Below are 27,550 nucleotides of genomic sequence, written 5' to 3' on the forward strand. Positions count from 1 at the left end.
GCTGTAGAGGGTGGTTGAGGCTCCATTTGGGTATGTTTATGACAGAGATTAATATATTGATGATTGCTAAGTAGCTTCAGGGTTACTGGAGGAAGGCAGGAATATGGTGTTGGAATGAAAATCAGCCATGGTTGAGTGGTGGGGCAGACCAGATTGATCGAATCACCTAATTCTGTTCCTGTGTCTTATGTCTTACCATAACTGAATGATGGCTCCTTCTTATCCCATATCGTTTTGTGACTTGTGAGGGACAATAAAAGATTATTCACTGAGATCATTATATCTACCTTCAACATTTAAATTTCATTGAGTTTTGCTCTTAGTAACATTAAGCAGAAATGTTTGGTTCTCCTTTCTATTGTCAATGTGCTTCATTATCTTTCATGTTAAAGTTAGACCTGCGGTGAGAGATTTATTGGAAGAAAAACCCAACTGGAAGCAAACCACAACTGAAGACAGTGGAACATCAACAAGTGAACCAGCCCGAGGATTGAGAGCGTCAACTGGAGAGAACCCATCTGACTCAGAGAATCCAGTGATTCAGTCAGGAGAAAGTTTGGTGAGTCTCATTTACTGAAACACTGGTCCTTTAGACATTACATACCTGTAAAAGGAAGGTAGGAAATTGTTGGAGTGAGACTGAATGTGCCCAGAGGAGCCAGTTATGCCTCTGTCAGATCCAGTTGCAATCACTCCAGGTCTGGTAATGTGCTTCCAGCAGCCCAGTCCTTTAAAACCACTCCCATTCTGTGGAAGTCGAGTCCGGATAAAGTCACTCAGAGACCGTATAAATACAAACTCTTTACTCCAAGCACCTGGGGCTTACTCAGTTAGTCGCTCAAACAGGAACAGTCATAGACTGTTTATGTCGTTAGTGTCGTTAGTATCCAATCCACTAACTGACTAACAATTCCCCTTACACCACAGATATATCTGTCCAGATACCCACCACACAAGGCAGGCTGGAGCCAAAGTTATTTACTATATTACAGCCCCTTAAGATAAATTACAAAATAGTCATAATGGCTTACACACACAGAACGGACTGAAGCTGTCCTATCTCTACGCATGAGTGCACAATTCAGATAAACATCCAGAAACCCTAGCTAGCTACCCTCAAGAAGAAATATGGCTCAGCATGGCTTAGTACATTGGCTAATCATCAGCAATTTCTTTCAGAAGAACAGGCGGCTATTGTTTAAGAAAGTGTTAACCCTTTTACATACTTTACCACTCCCTCCTTTTGATTCATTTTTATCAATGAATAAAAACAATGCACAACAGTAATTATAACAATGATATGCACAACTATTAAGCCATAATGCAATATCATGCCTCACATATTACCAAACAGGCCTTCAAATACTACCATTTCGACCCTTCGGTGAACCTGTGTAAATCCTGCCCTACTTTCTTGATGCTGTCAATCTCCCTGGCAGTGTGCTTGGAGAGGGATGTAATGTTAGTAGACTCATCAGGGATATAGGTGCAGCATTCTGTGTCAATAATAACACAGGTTCCCCCTTTCGCAGCTTGGATAAAATCTAAAGCCATATGATTCTGTACGACTGTTTGCCGGATTGCAATCATTTCAGTGGATATTTCTGTTACTTGGGCCTTTGTTTCTGTCAGGGCCCCTGCAGTATTGTGTCCAGCTCCTCAAGTGCTGTAGCCAAATTGATTATCTTTGGTGGATTCCTGGCTACTACATAGGAGAGAAAAGTGATCATCCAAAATCACTCAGTCTCAGTTATTCCTCTCCGCTGCTGGGCACCTGCAAGTATGGCCAGGATGCATGTTTCCCAGTCGGGGAAGTTGCGTTTGGTGGCCCCTAGTTCTACCTGTTTGGCATCGGTGTGACAGAGACACAGAAATGTGTTAACATGGGGACCCCGGATTGTGGGGTGATCCCTCTCAAAGACATAAACACGAACACCACTGTTAACATACCTGTAACAATTTAAATGAACCAGCAGCAATAGACCACACATGGAGTTTGGTTTTGATGTTAACACCACTATCTTTATTTGTATCTACTTATAATATAACAACTTAAGCAAAACAATCAAAAGGGACCTTGGGGTTCAAATCCATACATTCCTCATGGTTGCTGCACAGGTTGATAGGGTGGTTAAGAAGGCCTATGGTATGCTAGGCTTCATTAACAGGGGGATTGAGTTCAAGAGTAGAGAGGTCATGTTGCAACTCTACAAATCTCTGGTGAGACTGCTCTTAATGTTTAATTCTGGTCACCTCATTATAGGAAGGATGTGGACGCTATGGAGAGGGTGAAGAGGAGATTTACCAGGATGTTGCCTGGTTTGGAGAACAAGTCATATGAATCAAGGTTCGCAGAGCTGGGACTTTTCTCTTTGGAGAGTAGAAGAATGAGAGGGGACTTGATAGAGGTCTACAAGTTTATGAGAAGCATAGACAGGGTGGATAGTCAGTATCTGTTTCCCAGGGCAGCAATAGCAAATACCAGAGGGCATATGTACAAAATTAAGGGAGGGAAGTCTAGGGGAGACATCAGTGGTAAGTTTTTTTACACAGAGGGTTGTGGGTGCCTGGAATGACTTGCCTGGGATGGTGGTGGAGGCTATAACATTAGGGCTATTTAAGAGCCTCTTGGACAGGCACATGGATGAAAGAAAAATAGAGGGTTATGTGGTAGTGTGGATTTAGTACATGTTTTTAAAGGATTATATGGGTCAGCACAACATGGAGGGCTGAAGGGCCTGTACTGTGCTGCAGTGTTCTATGGTTAACAGTGTTATGTGTATACATATGTGTAAATATAACTCCCAAACCATTGAGCTCAAGGAATACCAAGCTTAGAGTCTTAAGATGGTAAAGTATGAAAGTTCAGCTCATCCACGGAATAAATGATGAGAGAGAGATATTTGTAATCGAAGGTGAATGTCGAGAGTAGGCAATTGCTTCCAATTCCACAAGTTCCACGGTGGTAAAACAGGATAACAGTCGCCGAAGATCTTATCCATCTTCGTTCCAAATCCACATATGAATTATCACCAAAACTAGCTTATAACATGTGTACCGTCTTCAAAGGGAACTACCACCCAGGCAAGGGTTAACACACAGGTAGATTCCACAAGGTACTCCCAATCCAGATCCAACACACAAAGTATTACCGACAGTGATTTCCACAGAATATCCCCTCTCACAAGTGGTTACCACATAACACACCCGAATCCAGCTAAGAGTTAACAAATGTGGTAGCCATGGGATACTCCATCAAAATCCCCATATGGATTATAGGAATTATCACCAACAGTGATTTGTCACGGGGTACCCTGTACAAGTGAATTACCACCCCCAGGCAAGGGTTAGCACAAGTGGTCTTCACAGGACACTGCCAAACCTAAAGATTCACTCCAGTGGATCAAACAATGTGACAATTACACATTCAGTATTTGCTGGATCAATAATCAACCCACCCTTGTGGGCACAGGAGAGTTCAAACAGCGAACTTCAGCCACTAGGTCCTTTGTTTCGAACCTTCCATCTTCTTTCTTTCTCTCCATCTGACTGTCTGTCTCTGACTGTCCTTGCTTAAATAAAGCAAATTGCGAGCTATGTAAACACAAGCTGTGAGCAAGTGTAAACACGCTGCAGAGTCAAATAGTTCCACCCCTCCCTCTCTCAGTAAGAATCAAACAGGAGCTGAGAAAGCCGGCGGCTGACGTCACTCAGGCACTCTCTGAGTGACAAGAAGCCTAGAGGTTCATCACACCACGATCAACCAATACTTTTTCCTTTAGTCCAAGAGAGTCCTTCTACTCTGTTCCTTCAGTAACACGTTTGTAGTCTGTTCGATGTATCCACCGAGATTGCCCCTTCAGTCTCAGAGCCCTGGAGTGGTCAGTAACATCTAATATGGTCCTCTCCACCGAGGTCTGAGTTTCCCTCAATTCCAGTTCTTGGTCAGGACAAAATTCCCAGGTTCTTGGGTGGGACAGTCACTGCTCTCTGCGCGGTTGTTCTCTTCCTTGTAAGCCTGTCGTACCTGTGAATGTAATGCTTGGAAAATTTTGTTAAGTTGGCATATGTATTTCCCCATCTCTTCCCCGAGGGTATGCATATCCAATGTACCTGGTAGACTTTCTGGAAACAATGGTACACAAGGTCTTGGTCCACAGGGTGTCCTCATGGGCCGTCCATAAATGATTTCAGCTGGTGACAGCACTGTTTTCCCCTGTGGGGTGACCCTCATGTGGAATAGGTCTAACAGTGGGACCTTCAACCAAGTGAGTCCAGTCTCCGCTGTTAGTTTGGCCAGTTTACTCTTCAGAGTGCCATTGACACTTTCCACTAAGCCAGCGGCCCATGAGTGGTGTACACAGTGGAATTGTTGCTTGATAGCTAGCTTGTTACACACCCCTTCGCTTGCTTTAGCCACAAAATGTGGGCCATTGTCAGAGCTCATCATCTCTGGCAGGCCGTACCTGGGAATTATATCCCGTAATAATACCTTCACAACAGTCATAACAGTATTATTGGTAGTTGGAATAGCTTCAATCCATCTGAGGATTGCTTGATGGGAACCCGAGGAGACTACAACTATCGAGGATTGTGCAGCACTTTTCGCTGTCTAATCTGCTGAAGCATTGAGTTTAGTGACCTGGTTGGACATGTGGGTGTGGGCCGCACATTTAATTAAAGCCAAAACTCGAGGTAGCTGTTGAGCGGTGAGTAAGTTGTTTACAAAGGAGGCATTACTAATGGGGTGGCCAGAGCAAATCAGGAATCCCCATGTTCCCAGAGAGCCCGGTAGTCATGTACAACTCCAAATGCATAACGGGAGTCCGTGTAATTGTTCGCACTTTTATCTGTTGCTAGGATACAGGCACGAGTCCGAGCAAACAGCTCAGCCTTCTGGACGAGACAGCTGCTTCAAAAGAGGCCTGCTCAATTACTTCACTGTCAGTTACTATCGCATCGCCAGAATATTGTTTCCCTGCTGGATCCACAAAAGGGCTTCCATTCTCATAAAACATTGCCTCGGGCTTGAGGGGATATTGCAGAGTGGATGGGAAAGTCTGTCCTTCTTTCATGGTGATCCGGATGGGGGGCAGTTTTAGAAATTAACAAGCTAGGCCAATTTCATGGCCTGAGATTGCCAAGAGATGGGGTACAGCCTCTTGGGTTCGGTCAATATTAAAAGAGTGTCTTACCAGATGTCCTATCTTCACCTGAGTCCTTCCAGTATCAGAGTTGGCATGCGGCCAAGTCTGGCCAGCCTCCCTTGGTGCTGGAGGCTTGTTTTATCAGGGTGTAGGCAAGGAACCCTAGGCTCTTTGGCTTGAACCCAAGGCAAACCCTCACGGTGGTATGGGGAACCACCTGTCCTGTCTGTCGCCAAAGGAAATCCGGAACTTCGGCCAGTAATGCACTGTTCTCTCTTCCTTTAACCTCTCTAATGTGACCGGGAACTTTGTCCCTAGAGGGGTGCATAATACTGGCTTTTCTCAATCCCCCTGGAATTCCACCTGTAGTGGCTGTGTATGTGAATACGTGCGTTCCGTGCCTTCGAACCCAGACAGAGTGATTGTAGTGTTTGATAGCTGGAATCCATTTTCCGATATTATTTCCTGATTGAGAGTGTTTGTGGTTGCTGGCATATCAATCATAAATGGAATTGGAATTCCAGCAACTTGCAATGTTCCATCGGGCTCTTCCTGAGGGGTGGTACTCACGGCAGGAAGCATCCTTTCTTGTTAATTTGAAAACGGGTTGTTGTCCCCACCTGTCCCTTGGTAGGTTTTTGTTCCCATCTCTGATCCCCAGATATAGCCCTCTCACATCCTTCTTCCCACTGAACATCTTCACCTTTAATATTAGTTCCCTTCAGGGTTGATTGGGATTTGAAAGTCAGGTCCCAACAATATGTCAAAGCTCGTCACATTCGATTTTGGTCACTGTCAGGCCAATCCATATTATTTGTTTTAATCATGTTGGCTAATTTAGTTGGATAGTATTGGAGCAGGAGGGCGTTAAACTGGGGGGACAGATTCCCATCTTTACAGGCTTGGTCAGAAGTTGTTCAGACCTCAGATGGAGTCAGCAATCAAATGGCTGAGCATGGTGCGATGAATGTGCTGAGCTGTGTATATCACAATGCAAGAAGCATCGTAGGAAAGCCAGATGAGCTCAGGGCAGGGAATTACAATATTGTAGCCATGTTTGGGACATTGTTGCACCCAATAGTCTGAGGGATTTAGAGGAACAAATTTTTAGAGAGATCACAGACCATGCCAAGAAACAAAACTTGATGCAGTAAGTGATTTTAACTTTCCATATATTGACTAGGACTCCCAGAATGTAAAAGGACTAAATGGGGTAAAGTTTGTCAAATGTGCCCTTAATCAGTACGTAGGAATCCCGACGTAGAAGTGTGCAATAAGCTGTTAGGAAATGATCCAGGGCTGATGACAGAAATTAGTGATCATAATGCCATGAGATTCAAAAGTAAATATGGAAAAAGAGAGGTCTGGACCATGGATTGATATTCTAAATTGGAGAAAGGTCAATTTTGATGGTATCAGAAAGGATCTGACAGGCTGTTTTCTGGCCAAGGAGGACTTGGTAAGTGTGAGGCCTTCAGAAGTGAAATTTTGAGGGTGTTGAGTTTGTATGTGCCTGCCAAAATAAAAGTTGAAAGGTAAATGGTGCAGGGAACCTTGGTTTTCAAGAGATATTGAGGCCCCGGATATTTTATTCTTCTGAATGCCTCAGACAGTTGCGTGCTACCAAGACTCATTAATGACTACAAATCATAAATCCATGCAAGCTCATCTGACTTGTTTTTTGTCATCTTCTGTTGGTTTCTAAAAGCTTCCCAATAGTTTTTGCTCTTTTGTTTGCTCTATCTTTGGTCTTTATGTTGGTTTTGGCTTCTCATTTCAGCCATGGTTGTGTCATTCTGCCTTTCCAATGCTTCCACTTCTTTGGGATGTATTGATCACTCAGCTCCCGAATTGCTCCCAGAAATTCCAGCCATTGCTGCTCCATTGTCACTCCTACCTTTCCCCTTACAAGTTTGGCCAGCTTCTCTGTCATAGAAACATGGAGAAGTTCAGTACAGAAACAGGCTGTTTAGCCCACCTAGTCAATGCTGAGAACACATTTAAGCTGTCTAATGCAACTACTTGCACAGGGACAATCACCCTTCATGCCCCTACCATCAAAATACCTATCAAACTTCTCTTATTGTTGAAACTGGGCTTATATTCACCACTTTTGCTGGCATCTCATTCCACACTCTCACGACCATTTCATTAAAGAGATTTCCCAAATGTTCCCATTAAATTTTCACCTTCCCCACTTACCCATGACCTCTGGTTGTCATCCTACCCAACCTCAGTGGAAAAAGCTGTTTGCATTTACCCTCTCTATACCCTCATAATTCTAACAGATCCTCAAAGCAATGTATAATTTACTTTCTGATGTTTAGACCCTTTTTTAGGGCTATAAAGTGATGAGGGGCATTGATCGTGTGGATAGCCAGAGGTTTTACCCCCAGGGTTGAAATGGCTAACACGAGGGGGCATAGTTTTAAGGTGCTTGGAAATAGTTACCGAGGGGTTGGCAAGGGTAAGTTTTTTACTTAGAAAATAGTGTGTGCATGTAATCCACTGCCAGCAGTGGTGGTTGAAGCAGATACAATAGGGTTTTTTAACAGCCTCTTACATAGGCACATGGAGCTTAGAGAAATAGAGGGCTCCGTGCTAGGGAAATTCTAGGCAGTTTCTAGAGTAAGTTACGTGGTTGGCACAACATTATAGGCTGAATGGCCTGGAATATGATGTAGATTTCTATGCTCAATGATCTATATTGAACAGTGAAATAACATCTCTTCTTTAATCTGTACAGGGTCCACAATTTTAATGTGGCCTTTTCACACTCCAATAGAACCTTTGTCCATCTCCTGAGTAAATAGAGATGAAAACATATTTAAGATCTCCCCATCTGCTTTGGTTCCATACGTGGATTGCCATTCTGGTCTTACAGAGAACCAACTTTGTGCCTTAAAATCCTTTTGCTCTTAATCTATCTCTGGAATCCCTGATGATTAATCTTTTCTGCAATGGCAACCTCATGCCTGCTTTTAGCCATCCTGATTTATCTCTTATGTGTTCTCTTGTATATTTTATACTTCATAAGAACCTGCCTGCCTATCCCTGTTATGAAACTCCATTTTGTGCTTCACCAGGGTCTCAATATCTCTTGAAATCCAAGGTTCCCTGCAGTTTCTATCTTTACCTTTTATTCTGACAAGCACATACCCGCTTTGTACTTTCAAAATTTCACTTTGAAGGCCTCCCATTTACCAAACACACCTTTGCCATAAAGCAGCCTGTCCCAGTCCACAGTTGCCAGATCCTGGTATCTTAATTCCAGGTGTTGATCCATTCCCTGAACACATCCACCTTTCCTATCATGCTCCTTGCATTGAGATATACAGGGTTCAGTATATTCACTGCACCATGCTCAACGTTTTTCATTCCTGACCTTGTCTGAGGTCTGAACAACACCTGTCTCCACAACACCTCCACTATCTGTTCTGTTATTCAGGCATCCATTCCCCTTGAGACGTTAGTTTAACCCCCCTTACCCCCACCCCCCACCATGCAGCTCTATCACCCCTTTGGTTTTCATCTCCCAGATCAATAAAAAGGAGGTGCATACAGGCAGATAGGAACAAATGGGCTACTTATGAGATACAGGAAATTCAAGTGAACACTGATGAAAGAAGGCATGAGGTTGCCCCAGCAGGCAAGGTGAAGGAGAATCCTCATGGATTCTGCAGATATGTTAAGTGCAAAAAGATTGCAAGGGAAAAAAATAATCCTTTACAAAATCAGAATGGTAATCCATACGAGGAGACAAAATAGATGGGGGAGATTTTTTCTGCACTCGTATTTACTCAGGAGGTGGATACAGAGTCTATAGAAGTGAGGCAAAGCAGCATCAAGTTCATGGACACTGTACAGATTACAGAGGTGGAGGTGTTTGCCGTCTGAAGGCAAATTGCCATGGATAAATCCCCAGGGCCTGACAAATTGTTCCCTGGGACCCTTTGGAAGACAAGTGCAGAAGTTGTCGGGGCCCAAGCACAGATATTTAAATCATCCTTAGTGACAGGTGAGGTAGTGGAGGATTGGAGGACAACCAATGTTGTTCCGCTGTTCAAGAAAGGCTCTAAAAATAAACTAAGAAATTGTACATTGGTGTGCTTGACATCAGTAGGGGGAAAGTTATTGGAACTTATGTGCAGGAACCGGATATATAAGTATTTGGATAGATGTGAATTGATTAAGGATAGACAACATGACTTTGTGCTTGGTAGTTCATGGCACCAATCTTATAGAGTTTCTCGAGGAAGTTATCAGGAAAGTGGATGAAGGCAAGGCAGTGGATGTTGTCTACATGGACTTCGGCAATGCACTTGACAAAGTCTCATATGGGAGGTTGGTCAAGAAGGTTCAGTCACTCAGCATTCAAGTTGAGATAGTAAATTGGACGAGACACTGTCTTTGGGAGAAGCCAGAGTGTGGTAGCAGATGGTTGCCTCTCTGACTGGAGGCCTGTGACTAGTTGTGTGTCATAGGGATCAGTGCTTGATCTGTTGTTGTTTGTCATCTATATCAGTAATCTGGATGATAGTGTGGTTAACTGGATCAGTAAATTTGTGGATGACACCAAGATTGGGGTGTAGTGGACAGCGAGGGAGACTATCATGGCTTACAGTGCGACCTGGACCAGCTGGAAAAATGGTTTGAGAAATGGAAAATGGAACTTAATGCAGACAAGTGTGAGGTGTTGCACTTTGGTAGGACCTACCAGTGTAGGTCTTACACAGTGACTGGTTGGGCACTGAGGAGTGTTTTAGAGGAAAGGGACCTGGGAATACAAGTCTGTAATTCACTGAAAGTGGTATCACAGTTAGATAGAGACGGAAAGAAAGATTTCATCCCATTGGCCTTCATGAACCAAAGCACTGACAACAGTAGATAGATGAAAGTTGTAAAAGAGGTTCCGAGAGTTCAGAGAAAATTCACAAGGATTTTGCCAGGTCTGGAGGACTTGGGTTACGAGGAAAAATTGAACAGGTTAGGACTTTATTCCTTGGAATGTAGAAGATTGAGGGGAGATTTAATTGTGATAGAGGGGCATAGATAAAATGCAAGCTGGCTTTAACCACGGAGATGGTGTGGAACTACAACCAGAGGCCATGGGTTAAGGGTGAAAGGTGAAATGTTAAGGGGAACATGAGGGGAAACTTCTTCACACAGATGGTCATCTGGGTGCGAAATGAGCAGCCAACACAAATGGTGAATGCGAGCTGGATTTCAACATTTAAGGAGTTTTGTGTAGGGACCTGAATGGTAGGGGTGTGAGAATGGGAAGTTTAAATAGTTTAGCACAAGCTAGATAGCCCAAAGGGCCTGTTTCTTTGTTGGTACTTTTCTGCAAGAGCCTTTAACAGCTGTGCGGACCAACCATTCATCTCAGCAAGAAATTTTTATAAGGCAACTGGCACTTTAAGTTAATAATACATATAAGAAAATCCCAGCGGCACGTCAAGAAAGACTATTTGTGTGAGAAATTTTCAGTTACTGTGGGGCCAGGCACCCATGCAGCTCAGCAGGAACAGGGAATAATACAAATGGAGGGAGCCAAACTGATCCAAGGCACAAATTGGAGACCGCAGAAATGCCCCATTCCTATAGAAACAAGAAGAGCATCAGAGAATTGATGGTCATTCCAGATACCAGCACTGTGCCCAGTTAGAAGATGATTTCTCTGTCCAACTTGGGTGGAACCTCACTGTAACAGTGTGATGCTGGATCAGACCTTGGCAACTCAAGTAATCTCATCCGAAGTGTTGTCCTACACCCAGTGATGGATTTTGTAAATCTTTTTACAGGTTAAAAACGAGAAGGAATTTGTCTCCCGGAAGCTCAGACATGGCACACCAGTTTTGCTGTCTCTGTCTAGATATTTAAGAAGTGAAGCAAGGGATTCAATCGACCATCCTACCTGATCAGACTACGGGGCAGGATTCACTCAGTCATTTGACCAACTGGCACGCCCGTCATTTTACACAGGGGAGAGCCCATTCTTCTGCTCAGACATTGGGAATGGATTCAGTCAGTCATCTCAACTGAAGGTACATCAGCAAGTTCACACTGGGCAAGGTCATTCACCTGTTCTGTGTGTAAGAAAGCACTTAGTCTGTCATCCCACCTGTGGACACACCAGTCAGAAGCTGGTCATCTGCTGAATTTCTGGGAAAGGATTCACTCGGTCATCTGACCTGATGGCACACCAGCGAGTTCAGACTGGGGTGCGGCCATTCACTTGCTCGGACTGTGGGATGAGATTCACTCGGTCATCCACCCTACAGAGTCACCAGCGAGTTCACACTGGGGAGAAGCCATTCACCTGCTCAGACTGTGGGAAGGGATTCACTTTGTCATCTCACCTACTGACACACCAGCGAGTTCACACTGGAGAGAAGCCGTTCACCTGCTCAGTCTGTGGGAAGAGATTCACTCAGTCATCCCACCTACAGATACATCAGCGAGTTCACACTGGGGAGAAGCCATTCATCTGCTCAGAATGTGGGAAGAGATTCACTGATTCATCCACCCTACAGAGACACCAGCGAGTTCACACTGGGGAGAGGCCGTTCACCTGCTCAGTCTGTGGGAAGGGATTCATCAACTCTTCCAGCCTACTGACACACCAGCGAGTTCACACTGGTGAGAAGCCATTCACCTGCTCAGAATGTGGGAAGGGATTCACTCGGTTATCCAGCCTGCAGAGTCATCAGCATGTTCACACTGGGGAGAAGCCGTTCATCTGCTCAGACTGTGGGAAGGGATTCACTCGGTCATTTGACCTAATGGCTCACCAGCGAGTTCACACCGGGGAGCGGCCGTTTACCTGCTCAGACTGTGGGAAGGGATTCACTTTGGCATCAATACTAGTGAGACACCAGCGACTTCACACTGGGGAGAAGCCGTTCAACTGCTCAGTCTGTGAGAAGAGATTCATCAACTCTTCCAGCCTACTGACACACCAGCGAGTTCACACTGGGGAGAAGCCATTCACCTGCTCAGTCTGCGGGAAGGGATTTACTCAGTCATCCCACCTACAGAGTCACCAGAAAGTTCACACTGGGGAGAAGCCATTCACCTGCTCAGAATGTGGGAAGAGATTCACTGATTCATCCACCCTACAGAGTCACCAGAAAGTTCACACTGGGGAGAAGCCATTCACCTGCTCAGTCTGTGGGAAGGGATTCACTCGGTCATCTCACCTACTGACACACCAGCGAGTTCACACTGGGGAGAAGCCATTCACCTGCTCAGTCTGTGGGAAGAAATTCACTTCGTCATCCAACCTGCAGAGACATCAGTCAGTTCACACCGGGGAGAAACTGTTCACCTGCTCAGTCTGTGGGAAGGGATTCACTCAATCATCTAAACTGAAGGTACATCAGCGAGTTCACACTGGGGAGAAACCGTTCACCTGCTCAGTCTGTGGGAAGGGATTCACTCGGTCATTTCACCTGCTGACACACCAGCGAGTTCACTCTGGGGAGAAGCCATTCACCTGCTCAGTCTGTGGGAAGAGATTCACTGATTCATCCAACCTGCAGAGACATCAGTCAGTTCACACCGGGGAGAAACCATTCACCTGCTCAGTCTGTGGGAAGGGATTCACTTCATCATCCAACCTGCTGAGTCATCAGTCAGTTCACACTGGGGAGAAACCGTTCACCTGCTCAGTCTGTGGAAAGGGATTCATTCGGTCATCTAAACTGAAGGTACATCAGCGAGTTCACACTGGGGAGAAACCATTCACCTGCTCAGTCTGTGGGAAGGGATTCACTCAGTCCTCCACCCTACAGAAACACCAGTCAGTTCACACATTTTGAACTATTCACCTGCTCAGAATGTTGGAAAGGATTCATTCAGTCATCCCAACTACTGGCACACCAGTCAGTTCACATTCTTATTAATTCCTTGCTTTTGCTTGCTGAGGACATTCATTTTAAGAGAGAGAGTGATTAAGAAGGCAAATCAGTCGGGCTTGCAGCTTGTTTACATCGCTCACAGCTTGTTTAGTTTTAACCGAGGACTCAGACACTCAGAGTCAGGCGGAGATGAAGGAGGAAAAATGGAAGGATCGAAACCAGGGAACTAGTGGCCAAGGGTCACTGTTTAGAGCTTTCCTATGCCCACAAGGGTGGGTTAAGTGTTGATTCACCATACATCGAATGTGTGGTTATCACCTCATTTGATCCATAGGTGTGGATCGGATTTGGGGTATCCTGTGAAGACTACTTATGTGTTAACGCTTGGCTGGATGTGGTGTGATAATTCACTTGAAGGCGATACCCCTTGTGACAAGTCACTTTCGGTGATAATTCGTATGTGGATTTGAAACGATGAAGCATAAAATCTACAGCAACTGTTCTCTCGTTTCACCACAATGGAACCTTTGGAATTTGACGTAATTGCCTTCTCTCGACATTTACCCTGGATTACAAATATCTCTCTCTCATCACCTATTCCGTGGATGAACTGAACTTCCATACTTTACCATCTCAAGACTCTAAGCCTTGTTTCCACCGAGCTCAATAGTTTGGGAGTTATATTTTGTTACGCCTGTGCCCCAACTCTGAGGGGCTGAAGGGTACAAAGTAGCCCCCACCTTTTTGAGAATTGCAAGATCGCTATTAATTCAGGTCAGGAGACGCAGGAAATGAGAGAAAGACACGCAAAATCCACATGGGGTTTGGAATGTCCTGGCCCTTCAGCGATACAAAGCCACGGGAAACGGCCATTGTCTCTTGGAGACGGAATTGTGTATTGAGTACTGTACTATTTATTTGAAGCCCTCAGGGAATGAGCCGAGGGGGCTGGCTGAGGGATTGCATCATCCCAACCTGATTGACATCTGAGACCCCGTGAGTAAGGATAAAAGAGGGTCTGGGGAACAACCCCTTTAGACGCACCAGGAGAAACGATAGAAATCCCGTGACAGCGTTTAATAGCGACTGCCGGTGGTGACTCGTGTGTGTGTGTCCATCCTTGTCCGGATGACGAGTTTTCCACGGAACGGCTTAGCTAAAGGACCGACTACAAAAACGGAACTCTCGAAGGATCGACATCATAAAAAGGAAATCAGGCAAGTTTAAAACATCTGTCTCTCTTGACTCCAACAAAAGGCTGCAGCCTGCATGAACTTGAGTGACTTTTATATTTCCATCGGACAATACATTATCCCCTACACAACGATAGAGTTATTTCTTATTGATTATTATTATACCCGCGCTTTTAGATTTGGTATTGATGACGTATATTATCTGTATGTTTGCATTGATATTATTTTTGTGTATTTTTATCAATAAATACTGTTAAAAATAGTACCATCAGACTTCAACGGACCTCTCTATCTTTGCTGGTAAATGACCCAGTTATGGGGTACGTAACAATTTACACACATATATACACATAACACTGTTATCTTTTGTTTATCTTGCTTAATTTACTTTATTATAAGTAGATACTAATAAAGATAGTGGTTTTAACATCAAAACTAGACTCCAGGAGTAGTCTATTGCTGCTGTTTAATTTCTAAAGCTTTAGTTTCTAAATATTTGTTCACAACAAAATTGGGGCCTGCATCTGGGATATGAACAAATTTGAGGGCGTGTTGGTTGATTAATTAATTATTGATTTCATTGGGGAAATCCATTTTGATTTATTTGTGTGTGCAAAATCAGCAGCAATGGATGTTGATAAATGTCTGGAAGCACCAACCTCTGAGGCATTAGAGGACGCCAGAAGGATCGTGTTGTTGTGTATTGTGAAAAGGTTTAAACTTGCTAAGGTGAAATTGACAATGAGGAAGGCACAGATGCAGAGGATTATAGCTGAACATCATGTATCTGAGGTGTGTTTAAAGTGGAGGAGTTGGAGGTGTTTCCTGAAAGTAAACCTAGTGAGCTTGAGCTCCATTACAAGTTAGAAAAGTTAAAGATGGAGGCTGCGGAAAGGCAGAAGCAGTTTGAGGCTAGAGAGGCAGAAAAATAGAGGGAGGAAGCAGAAAGACAGAGGGTGTTTGAGCTGGAAAAGATAGAGAGATTGCAGCAAAGGGGTCTAGCGTTAGACTCTGGTGATAAGTTTGAGGACAGGCGGGAAGTTAAATTGGTACCTCCACTTGACGAGGCAGAGGTTGATAAATACTTTCAGCATTTTGAGATGGTTGCTCGGAGGTTAAAGTGGCCAGAAAAGGGTTGGCCTATTCTCTTACAATGTGTAATTAACGGGAAGGATCAGCAAGCATATTCTGCTTTGACAGTTGATGAAGCAGCTGATTATGACATAGTGAAACAGGCTGTGCTCACCTTACAAGTTGGTCCCAGAATCATACAGGCAAAAGTTTAGAAATTAAAGGAAATCTGTGAACCAGACTTATATGGAATTTTCTTGTGAGAAGTTTGTGTTTTGGCTGGTGCAGATATAAAAATATAAATGATGATTTTAACAGCTTGAAAGAGTTGGTTGTAATTGAAGAATTCAAAAGGTGCGTCCCTGATGACATAAAGACGTATTTAGATGAAAAGGATGCTGCTACATTGCAGGAGTCTGCTAGATTAGCAGATGTGTTCGCTTTAACTCATAATGTTAAATTTACCCAGAATAAGAGTTTCCAAAAGAGTAGCAGGGATCACCAGGGTAAACCAGAAATTAAAGCTGGGACTAGTGACACGAGTAAGAATGAAGGGAAGCAGTTGAAGGAGAAATATTCTGGTCTGTCTTGTTACTATTGTAAGAAGCTGCTCATATGATGGCTAACTGTTCTATCCTGAATAAGAAAAAGAAAAAGGAGGCAGTCCCAAATGCCTGTGTACAATATGTTGAAGCACCTATAACCCCACAGGGTTCTGAACATTCTGTTGAAGCTCAGTTAAGAACTGAGAGGTCTGACCAAGTTAAGAAGGGATTCGATCATTTTATGTTAGATGGGTTTGTATAAGTAAAGGAACGGTCAACCCCAGTACTAGTGAAAATTCTTTGAGATACTGGGGCTTCTCTGTCACTTATATTAGCGTTCTAAAGTTTGGTGATGAGACTAACACTGGTGAGGTAAATCTTATTAAAGGCATTGGGAGCGGCATTTTATTAAAGGCATTGGGGCTTCTGTGCCGTTGCACAAGGTAACTTTACAGTCAGGGTTGGTTTCCAGACCTGTTAAGATTGGATTATGCTCCAGTTTACCAGTGAAAGATGTTACTTTGCTGTTAGGGAATGACCTGGCAGATGGTAAAGTAGTTCTGGCAGTGCAGTTGACAACTAAGCCAACCACTGGTGACCGACAGATGGATTTTAACATTTATCCTTCCTGTGCAGTAACTCCCAAGTGTGGCTAAAAAGTCTGCCAATGCAGACAGTTCTCTGCAACATGATTCTGATACCCATGATAGCCAAAATCGGGATTCAGGTAATGCTGACCTGTCAGGGACTTTTTTGCCTTCGATGTTTCAACAGGATTCAGGTAGCAAGTCTGATGAGAAAGACCTATCCCTGTCTAGGAAGGAGTTTATAGCAGAACAGAACCGAGACACTGAGATTGAAGTTTTAAAAGAAACCGCTCTCTGAGATGATGAGATTAAGAAAATGCAAGTCGGGTATTATCTCAAGGATGGAGTGTTAATCAGGAAGTGGAGGCCACCTGCTATACCTGTGAGTGAGGAACGGACAGTTGTTCACCGAATTGTAGTTCCTAAAGTTTATAAGATAAAAATGTTAACTTTGGCCCACAGTATGCCCTTAGGTGGCCATTTTGGAGTGAATAAAACTAAACAGGATTATGAAGGAAATTTACTGCCTAATTTGAGGAAAGATGTTATGACCTTTTGCAGAACCTGTCACCCTTGTCAAGTTGTGGATAAACCTAATCAGGTCACCCCAGTGGCCCCACTCCGGCCTATACCTGCATTCAGTGAACCCTTTTCCAAAGTTATAGTGGATTGTGTTGGCCCATTGCCAAAGACTAAAGCTGGCCATCGGTATTTGCTAACTATTATGAGTACCTCATCCAGATTCCCAGAGGCAATACCTCTCAGGAATATTAAAGCTCAAACTGTGACGAAGGCTCTTACCAAGTTTTTTACTCTATTTGGTTTGCCTAAAGCAATCCAGTCTGATCAAGGAAGTAATTTTACATCTGGTTTATTCCAGCAGGTGGTTTATGAACTGGGAGCTAAATGAATTACATCATCTGCATACCATCCGGAATCACAAGGGGCTTTAGATAGATTTCATTCTACCCTCAGAACAATGAATAAGACATACTGTGTTGAAAATGGAAAATACTGGGATGAAGGAATATATTTGTTTTTGTTCACAGTAAGAGAGTCAGTACAGGAATCACTGGGCTTTAGTCTATTTAAATTTGTATTTGACCTTGTTAAAGGAACAGTGGATTGATGGGATGTACACGTTAACTTCTTAGACTATGTTTTGAAGTTCAAAAACAAACTACACCAGTCCTGTAGCCTAGCAAGACAAAACTTATAGATTTCTCAAAGCAAAATGAAGTTTTGGTTTGATAAGCAGGCTTGTGAAAGAAAATACCAGGTGGGGGGTAAGGTGCTTGCCTTATTTCCAATGTGGATGAATCCAGTTAAGGCGAAATTCAGTGGACCGTATGAAATAGTCTCTCAAGTTAATGACGTGAATTATGTTACTAAGACACCCGACCGACACAAACCAACACAGCTCGTACACATAAATATGATACAGACTTATTTTGACAAGCAGGCACCATCTGTGGGTGTTGTTATCAAATCATATGAATCTGGCAACCCTGAGAATGAAACAATTGACTCATCTGAGACTTTTCACAAGCTAAATATGGTCCCAGTTAGGCTAATGAACTCGGTTGTTCAAGAAAACATTGATAACAAGTTGGCTCATCTGCAGCCAAAGCAACAGTGGTACCGTTTCCTGGATGGTAGCAGCAGGATCAGTTTGTGGTTGTGGTGAATTGGGTCCTCAATATCCTCCGGGCCCTTTTATCACAGCTGCCTCTGCAAATGTCCTGAATAGTGGGAAGTTCACATCTAGAGATGTGCTGGGCTGTGTGCACCCCTCTCTGTAGGTTCCTGCAATTAAGGAACGTGCAGTTTACCAGGCAGTGATTCAGCCAGTCAGGATGCTCTCATTTGTGTTCCAGTAGAAAGTCCTTAGGATTTGGGTCCCCATCCCAAACTTCAACCGTCTGAGGTGAAAGAGGTGCTGTTGTGTTTTTATCACAATACAGCTAGTATATACAGACCATGTCAGATCCTTGGTGACCCTCTCAACCCCAGATCCATTGATGCCAATAGGGGTTGCCTGTCTCCATTCCTTTTGTTATCCACAATTAGCTCCTTTGGTTTTGTGACAATGATTGAGAGGTTGTTTTCTGGACACCAGTCAGATGTTGTTCATACCTCAGATAGAGTCAGCAATCAAATGGTTGAGCATGGTGCGATGAAAGTGCTGAGCTGTGTATATCACAATGCAAGAAGCATCGTAGGAAAGCCAGATGAGCTCAAGACAGGGAATTATGATGTTGTAGCCATCACTGGGACTTGGTTACACCCAACAGTCTGAGAGATTTAGAGGAACAAATTTGTAGAGAGATCACAGACCATGCCAAGAAACAAAGGTTGATTCAGTTGGTGATTTTAACTTCCCAGATATTGAGTGGGATTCCCACACTGTGAAAGGACTGGATGGGGTAGAGTTTGTCAAATGTCCCCATAATCAGGACGTAGAATTCCTGATGTAAAGTGTGCAATAAGCTGTTAGGAAATGCTCCAGGGCTGATGACAGAAATTAGTGATCATAATGCCATGAGATTCAAAAGTAAATATGGAAAAAAAGAGGTCTGGACCACGGGGTTGATATTCTCAATTGGAGAAAGGTGAATTTTGATGGTATCAGAAAGGATCTGACAAGTGTGGTTTGGGACAGGCTGTTTTCTGGCAAAGGAGTACTTGGTAAGTGGGAGGCCTTTAGAAGTGAAATTTTGAGGGTGTGGAGTTTGTATGTGCCTGTCAAAATAAAAGTTGAAAGGTAACTGATGCAGGGAACCTTGGTTCTCAAGAGATATTGAGGCCCCGGATATTTTGTTCCTCTAAATGCCTCAGACTGTTGGGTGCTGCCAAGACTCATTAACGACTGACTCATTAATCATCATTCCAATTCCTGAGCTCATCTGACTTTTTTTTTAGTCGTCTTCTGTTGGTTCCTAAAAGCTTCCCAATAGTTTTTGCTCTTTTGTTTGCCCTCTCTTTGGCTTCTCATTTCAGCCATGGTTGTGTCCTCCTGCCTTTCCAATGCTTCCACTTCTTTCATAAGTATCGATCACTCAACTCCCGAGTTGCTTCCAGAAACTCCAGCCATTGCTGTTCCATTGTCACTCCTACTGGTTTTCCCTTCGAAGCAAGTTAGACCAGCTTCTCCATCATAGAAATGTGGAGAAGTTCAGCACAGAAACAGGCTATTTGGCCCATATAGTCAATGCCAAAAAAAACATTTAAGCTGTCTAATGCATCCACCTGCACTGGGACCATTGTCCTCCATACTCCTACCATCCAGGCTCCCATCCAAACTTCTTTTAAATGGTGAAACCGAGCTCACATTCATCACTTGTGCTGACATCTCATTCCACACTCTCGCGACCATTTCAGTGAACGGCTTTTCCACATGTTCCTGTTACATTTTCACCTTCCCCACTGACCCACGAGCTCTGGTTGTCGTCCCACAAACCTCAGTGGAAAGAGCTGCTGGCATTTAACCTATCGTTTTCCTCAAAGTTTTGTACACTTCTAATAAATCCTCAAAGCAATGTATAATTTCCTTGTTTATGTTTAGAGCCTCTTTTTTAGGTGGATAAGATGATGAGGGGCATTGATCGTGTGGATAGTCAGAGGTTTCGTTCCCAGGGCTGAAATGGCTAACACAAGGGGGCATAGTTTTAAGGTGCTTTGAAGTAGATACCGAGGGGATGTCAGGGGTAAGTATTTTTACACAGAGAGTGGTGGGTGCGTAGAGAGTGTTTCAGTTCCTGTGGGACCAGGCACCCATGCAGCTCATTGGGAACAGGGAATAATACCAATGGAGAGAGACAACTGAGCCAGATCACAGGTTGGAGATGGCAGAACTGCCCCTATGTTATAGAGACAGGAAGAGCATCAGAGAGTTTGATTGTCATTCCAGATACCAGCACTGTGCCCAGTTAGAAGATGATTTCTCTCTCCAACTTGGGTTGAACTTCACTGTAACAGTGTGATGTCAGCTCACACCTTGCCAACTCAAGTGATCTCATCTGAAATGTTGTCCCACACCCATTGATTGATTTTGTAAATCTTTTTACAGGTTAAATATGACAAGGAATTTGTCTCCGGGAATCTCGAACACAACACGCCAGTTTTGCTGTCTCTGTCCAGATATTTAAGAAGAGGAGCAAGGGATTCACTCGATCATCAGACCAACTGGCGTGCCCGTCATTTTACACGGGGGGAATGCATTCATCTGCTCAGACAGTGGGAACGGATTCACTCGGTCATTTCAACTGAAGGTACATCACTGGACAAGGCCATTCACCTGTTGTAAGTGTGAGAAGGGATTCAGTCAGTTATCCCACCTGTGGACACACCAGTCAGTTCAGACTGGGCAGATGCTGGTCATTTGCTGAATTTGTGGGGAATGATTCACTTGATCATCTGACAGAATGGCACACCAGCAGGCCCACACTGGCGAGCGGCCGTTCACCTGCTCAGACTGTGGGAAGGGATTCACTAATTCATCTCACCTACTGAGACACCAGTCAGTTCACACTGGAGAGAGGCCATTCACCTGCTCGGACTGTGGGAAGGGATTCACTTGCTCATCTAAACTGAAGGTACATCAGCGAGTTCACACTGGAGAGAGGCCCTTCACCTGCTCGGACTGTGGGAAGGGATTCACTTGCTCATCTAAACTGAAGGAACATCAGAAAGCTCACATTGGAGAGAGGCCATTCACCTGCTCAGAATGTGGGAGGGGATTCACTTACTCATCTCAACTGAAGGTACATCAGCGAGTTCACACAGGAGAGAGGCCGTTCACCTGCTCAGACTGCGGGAAGGGATTCACTTGCTCATCTTTACTGAAGGTACATCAGCGAGTTCACACTGGGGAGAGACCGTTCACCTGCTCAATCTGTGGGAAGGGATTCACTCGATCATCCCACCTACACTTGCACAGGGCTATTCACACTGGGGAGAGGCCGTTCACCTGCTCAGACTGTGGGATGGGATTCACTTGTTCGTCCCAACTGAAGGTACATCAGCGAGTTCACACTGGAGAGAGGCCATTCACCTGCTCAGTGTGTGGGAAGGGATTCACTCAGTCATCTGAACTGAAGGTACATCAGCGAGTTCACACTGGGGAGAGGCCGTTCACCTGCTCAGACTGTGGGAAGGGATTCACTAGATCATCTCACCTACTGAGACACCAGTCAGTTCACACTGGGGAGTGGCCGTTCACCTGCTCAGACTGTGGGAAGGGATTCACTTGCTCATCTAAACTGAAGGTACATCAGAGAGCTCACACTGGAGAGAGGCCATTCACCTGCTCAGACTGTGGGAAGGGATTCACTCGCTCATCTATACTGAATGTACATCAGAGAGCTCACACTGGAGAGAGGCCATTCACCTGCTCGGACTGTGGGAAGAGATTCACTTGCTCAACTAAACTGAAGGTACATCAGAGAGCTCACACTGGAGAGAGGCCATTCACTTGCTCAGACTGTGGGAAGGGATTCACTCGCTCATCTATACTGAAGGTACACCAGTCAGTTCACACTGGAGAGAGGCTATTCACCTGCTCAGACTGTGGGAAGGGATTCACTTGCTCATCTAAACTGAAGGTACATCAGCGAGTTCACACTGGAGAGAGGCCATTCACCTGCTCGGACTGTGGGAAGGGATTCACTCAGTCATCTGAACTGAAGGTACATCATCGAGTTCACACTGGAGAGAGGCCGTTCACTTGCTCAGTGTGTGGGAAGGGATTCACTTGTTCGTCCCATCTGAAGGTACATCAGAGAGGTCACACTGGGGAGAGGCCATTCAACTGCTCGGACTGTGGGAAGGGATTCACTCAGTCATCTGAACTGAAGGTACATCAGCGAGTTCACACTGGAGAGAGGCCGTTCACCTGCTCAGACTGTGGGAAGGGATTCACTCAGTCATCTGAACTGAAGGTACATCAGCGAGTTCACACTGGAGAGAGGCCGTTCACCTGCTCAGACTGTGGGAAGGGATTCACTCGATCATCTGATCTGAAGGTACATCAGCGAGTTCACACTGGGGAGAGGCCGTTCACCTGCTCAGACTGTGGGAAGGGATTCACTCAGTCATCTGAACTGAAGGTACATCAGCGAGTTCACACTTGTGAGTGGCCATTCACCTGCTCAGACTGTGGGAAGGGATTCTCTCAGTCATCTAAACTGAAGGTACATCAGAGAATTCACACTGGGGAGAGACCTTTTACCTGCTCAGATTGTGGGAAGGGATTCAGTCAGTCATCCTTCCTAATGGCACACCAGCAAGTTCACAGTGGGGAGCGACGTTTCACCTGCTCAGACTGTGGGAAGGGATTCACTCGGTCATCTCATCTACAGAGACATCAGCGAGTTCACACTAGGGACTGGCCGTTCACCTGCTCAGACTGTGGGAAAGGATTCACTCGATCATCGACCCTATTGGCACACCAGCAAGTTCACAGTGGGAGAGGCCGTTCACCTGCTCAGACTGTGGGAAGGGATTCACTTGTTCATCTCAACTGAAGGTACATCAGCGAGTTGACACTGGGAGAGGCCGTTCACCAGCTCAGTGTGTGGGAAGGGATTGACTCAGTCATCTCATCTACAGACACACAATCGAGTTCACACAGGAGAGAGGCCGATCAGCTGCTGAGACTTTGGGAAGTAATTCTGTCAGCAAAATCAACCAAATGTGTATCATTGAGTGCACAGTGGGGAGAGGCCGTTCACCTGCTGTGAATGTGGGGAGCGATTCACTCAGGTCATTTAACCTTATGTAACTCTTGCTTCAGCTAGCAACTTAATATAGGGGGAGATAGCCCCTGAGCTTGGCCAAACCTAAGCAATCTCGTTTGTGTGAATGCTGCATGATGTGTCCCCTGTTACAAATCAGTACCCCAAAAATAACAAATGGTACACAATATGCGATTAAACAATTGAGCTATTTAATTCTTACTTTGACTATAGGATTAGTAAAGGAAACAAAAAAAAAGAAAAAGAGCCCTTTCTCTCCATTCGTGTCTTCGCATCTCTCCCTGGCAAAAGACCGTGAAAATCTACCTTCCAGACTCACAGGAAAGAACAATATCTCTCTCATTGGATAGCTAGGCACTCCAAAACCCTGTTATTTCCAGTCATAAGCTAAACTTTGCTGCTGCAGAGAAACCATTAGCTCCTGGAGGCTGCGCCTGTCTGTGAATGGAGTAACAGCAGTTTCTGAGCTGCTCCTAGTTTTGTCCCTTTCCCCCTAGTTTAAACCGAATTTAATATCTTCAGTTGCTGATTCTTGAAGGGGAACAATATGTCTTTGAGGAGTGGGAAATATTTGTGTGAACCTAGTGATAAAGGCAACGGGAAAGGAAAGATGCAAAAGGAAGGATCTGATGAAATGCCATTGTGGGCTGAAGATATGGCTTGGACACAGTTCATTTAAAGACTAACTTGAAAAGAATAGTAATGAAATGATGTCATTTCTGGGAAAACTTAAGGATCTGGAAGCTCAAGTCACTACACACAAAGAGGAATTGAAGATAATTAAGCAAAAATTGCTTGAAAGTAAAATACAGTAAAACTCTTGGAATGATATCGAAATAAGATTATAGACCTGGAAACTAGGTCTCGCCGAAGGAATACACAAATTGTTGGGCTGCAGGAAGGAGTTGAAAATGGAGATTTAACTGCTTACATTGGTAAGCTTTTTCATACCTTATTTCTTTCTATATTATCACAGCCGCCTACTGTAGAAAGAGCAGACAGAACTTTTACTTCGAGGTCTCAAGATCCAAATAAACCAAGGGCTGTTCTGGTTTGTTCTCATTATTTTAGGATTAAAGGTCAAATAATGCGACAGGCAAGAAAACAGAGTTTTTAGATTTGAGACAACTGAGCTCGGTTTTTATGAAGATTTTTCTAAGGAGGTAATGGAACAAAGATTAAAATTTGCTCTGGTAATGAAACAGGCATATGATAAGAAATTGTTTCCTTCCTTGCGTCACCCAACAAGGATTAAAGTTTTTCCTCCTGATTCTCCTCCTCGTACATTTTGTGATCCTAAAGTTGCCCTGCCGTTTGTTTAAACTATACCTGCTGTGACTGCCGATTGAACTGTCTGGCATATTATCTGCATAATAGCATTTCGGAAAGAAGATTTATGAAGGCTACTTGGACATTTCATTGAGAGACTATTAAAAGAAGATTAGGGGACTTGTTTATTACTGCATATCATTGTTTTTTTGGTAAGAAGATTTATGGTTCAGGTATGACTTTTTAAATGGTTATTTGGACATTCGACGGAGAAAAAGAACATAAAAGGACTTACTCCTTTAACCTAATATCTGGTTTGATATTTTTTGTGTTTTTTTCTTAATTAACTAACTGGTAGTTTTTTCTACTAATGGGGCTATTTCCTTCTCTTATATATACTTAGCAGAGGTTTCAATTTGTATAATATTAGTTTTAAAGATTGTGTTGATCTGTTATTAAACACTATGCTTGGTTTCTCTAGGTAATATGTTTTAGATTTTGATAACTGCTTACTTTTTAAATTATTTTCAATATATTGGTATGTTTTTAATATAATGAATATTATTGCATCTTATAACTGAATTTAAAGCTTTTTTAGGGGATTTAATGTTAAGTTTAAGATGGAGCTGTTTTTTACTTTTTAAGAAATAACAATTTTTTGGTTTCCTCTTTGTTTAAAAAAAGATTAAATATAAACATGGGATAGTTTGTAGATGCTGGAATGTAAACATTTTCCTTTGTTGAGACTTTGCCGTTCCTCTTACAAGGTCAGTGGGTTTCATTTTTTAACTGGGGGAGGGATAGAGAACCTTTTTTAATCTTATTTTTCAGACGGACAGAGCAGTCTTGGCTGTGTTTTCTATCATAGGTTGCCTGCTTTTTCAGGGCTGTGGGGGGAGTGGGATGGGGTTAGAATTAGGGTTTTTTTTCCCATTGGGTGGTTCCGGAGCATGTGTGTTTTCTGTGTGGTTGTATTCTCCATCGCCACCATTTTTGATCATCCCGTATTGGTATGTGCTCGGCGCATGTGTAAAGTAGAATAAAATTATAGTATGGAATCTAAACAGATCAATGTAATAAGTTAAAATGTATGTGGTTGAAATCATCTTATCAAATGAAAAAAGACTTTTAAAATCATTAATCGATTTCAACCTGATACAATTTTTGCCCAGGAGACACATATCAGGGCGGGAGATCAAAATAGGTTTTTTGGATCATGGAAGAGTTTGCAATTTCACTCCACTTCTCAAAGTAAAACTAAGGGAGTGTCTATTTTTATTAAATCCAATATTTCATTCATTCAAGAGGACATTAAGTCAGATTCTGTTGTCGATTTTTAATTGTTAAAGGAGTAATTTGTAACAGAAAAGCTGTTTTGGTCAATTTGTACGGTCCTAACTTAGATGATTTTTTAAAAAAAAATGTATTTGCTTTACTGCCTCATTTAAATGAATATATGTTGATAATGGGTGGGGATTTTAATTTGTTTAAATCCTTTGATTGACAAGAGCTCAACCAACCAGCAACTTCCAAATCACTCCGCATTACTTATTGATTCCTTTTTGACTGATTTTTGGATTGATTGAGTTATGCAGGTATTTACACCCTGATGATAGAGAATATTCTTTTTTGTCACATGTTTATAGAAAATATTCAAGGATAGATTATATTATAGTTGACCCTTACTTCTTGCCTAGTGTTAAGAATTGTGAATATGACACTATCGCTGTATCTGCTCATGCAGCTTTCAGTTTGTCTTTCGAATTTGATGATGCCATCCTTGCCCACCCACCTTGGCGCCTGTCTCAGACATCATTGCAGAATTCAGACTTTGTTAGCTTCATTGAAAACCAGGTAAAATAATTTTTTTCTTTTTAATGTTATAGGGGGTACATCTAAATTAATCATATGGGATACATTTAAAGCATTTTTAGGTGGTCAGATCATTTCTTATTCTGCTAACCTGAAAAAACAGACTAAAGTAGAATTAGATAAGATTACCAAACAAGTTAAAGACTTAGATATTATTTATGTGATTTCCCCTAATATTGACATTTAAACAAAGGATGGAACTTCAATCACAATATAATTTATTATTAATTCATCCTATTGAAGGCTATTTGCTTAAGCTAAAAAGTCAATTTTATATGTTTTGAGATAAAAATAACAAACTGCTTGCATCTCAATTAAAAACGGCCAGAGCCAAAAGGCAAATTTTGAAAATCTGTAGGAAAGATGGTACCCTGGCTTGGGAATATGAAGACATTAATAAGAATTTTCAAGATTTTTATACAACTTTATAAATCTAAATTTCCAGTAGATTCTTCTAAAATGATTTTATTTTATGAAGGATTGTTTTTCCTCGAATTTCTGTTAAGGGTCAAAAAACTCTTGATGCCCAAATTACCGAAGCCAAAATTCATAAAGCAATTTTTTCAATGCCATCTGGTAAGGCCCCTGGACTTGATGGGTACCCTGTAGAATTTTATAAAAAAATTGGATTGTGCCTATTTCATTTTTGAATGTTGATGCTCAGATCCTGTCAAAGATAATGGCCAATTGGTTGGAAAATTTTTGGGTAAAGTTATTTTTAAAGATCAAACAGGCTTTATAGACAGCCGTTATTCCTTTTCAAATGTTTGGAGATTATTTAACATTATATACCCATCTTCTTTTAAAACTCCACCATGAGTCTTCTCTTTCGATGCTGAAAAAGCGTTCGATTGAGTTGCATGGAAATATTTATTTAATGTTTTAGAGAAATTTGGTTTTGGTGTTAATTTAAATAATTGGATTAGAATAATATATAAAACTCCTATTGCCTCTGTTATTACTAATAATTGTAGATCTCTTCTTTCAGCTTTCACGGAGGACAAGACAAAGTTGTCTATTAAGTCCTTTGTAATTTAACTTAAAATTAGAATCCCTTGGTATCACTCTTCGTGAAGCTAAAGATATTCATGGGATTCTTGTGAATGAGATTTCTCTTTACGCTGATGATTTTCTGGTTTATGTATCTAATCCCGAGGAATCTCCCTGCCTTGCTAAAATTATTTAATGAATTTGGAGATTTTTCAGGATATAAAATAATTTTTAATAAAAATGAACTGTTTCCTTTAAA

The 27,550-nt window shown here is 42.9% G+C and overlaps 2 protein-coding genes across 3 annotated transcripts; both read left to right on the plus strand.

The window, feature by feature from the left end:
- Nucleotides 1-421: 421 nt before the first annotated feature.
- LOC140721964 (uncharacterized) lies at nt 422-13,917 on the plus strand. Its single transcript, XM_073036790.1, has 2 exons — nt 422-559; nt 10,952-13,917. Exon 2 carries the CDS (start codon nt 11,345-11,347, stop codon nt 12,968-12,970), a length of 1,626 nt encoding a protein of 541 aa, XP_072892891.1. The 5' UTR covers nt 422-559; nt 10,952-11,344; the 3' UTR covers nt 12,971-13,917.
- Nucleotides 430-27,550, plus strand: LOC140721962 (uncharacterized). Of its 2 annotated transcripts, XR_012097511.1 has the most exons (3): nt 430-559; nt 20,475-24,095; nt 26,174-27,550. XR_012097511.1 is itself a non-coding variant. In XM_073036787.1 (2 exons), the coding sequence occupies exon 2, from the start codon at nt 20,830-20,832 to the stop codon at nt 22,927-22,929; it is 2,100 nt and encodes a 699-aa protein (XP_072892888.1). In that variant the 5' UTR covers nt 430-559; nt 20,475-20,829; the 3' UTR covers nt 22,930-27,550. The 2 variants fall into 2 exon arrangements, 1 of the variants encoding a protein (XP_072892888.1); XM_073036787.1 differs by having other exon boundaries at nt 20,475-27,550.

This window comes from Hemitrygon akajei, unplaced genomic scaffold (assembly GCF_048418815.1).
Source record: "Hemitrygon akajei unplaced genomic scaffold, sHemAka1.3 Scf000066, whole genome shotgun sequence".
Lineage (NCBI taxonomy): Eukaryota > Metazoa > Chordata > Chondrichthyes > Myliobatiformes > Dasyatidae > Hemitrygon > Hemitrygon akajei.

Coding starts and splice junctions, on each gene's coding strand:
- LOC140721964 (XM_073036790.1), top strand. CDS start 11,345: ATGGCACACCAGCGAGTTCAGACTGGGGTGCGGCCATTCACTTGCTCG.
- LOC140721962 (XM_073036787.1), top strand. CDS start 20,830: ATGGCACACCAGCAGGCCCACACTGGCGAGCGGCCGTTCACCTGCTCA.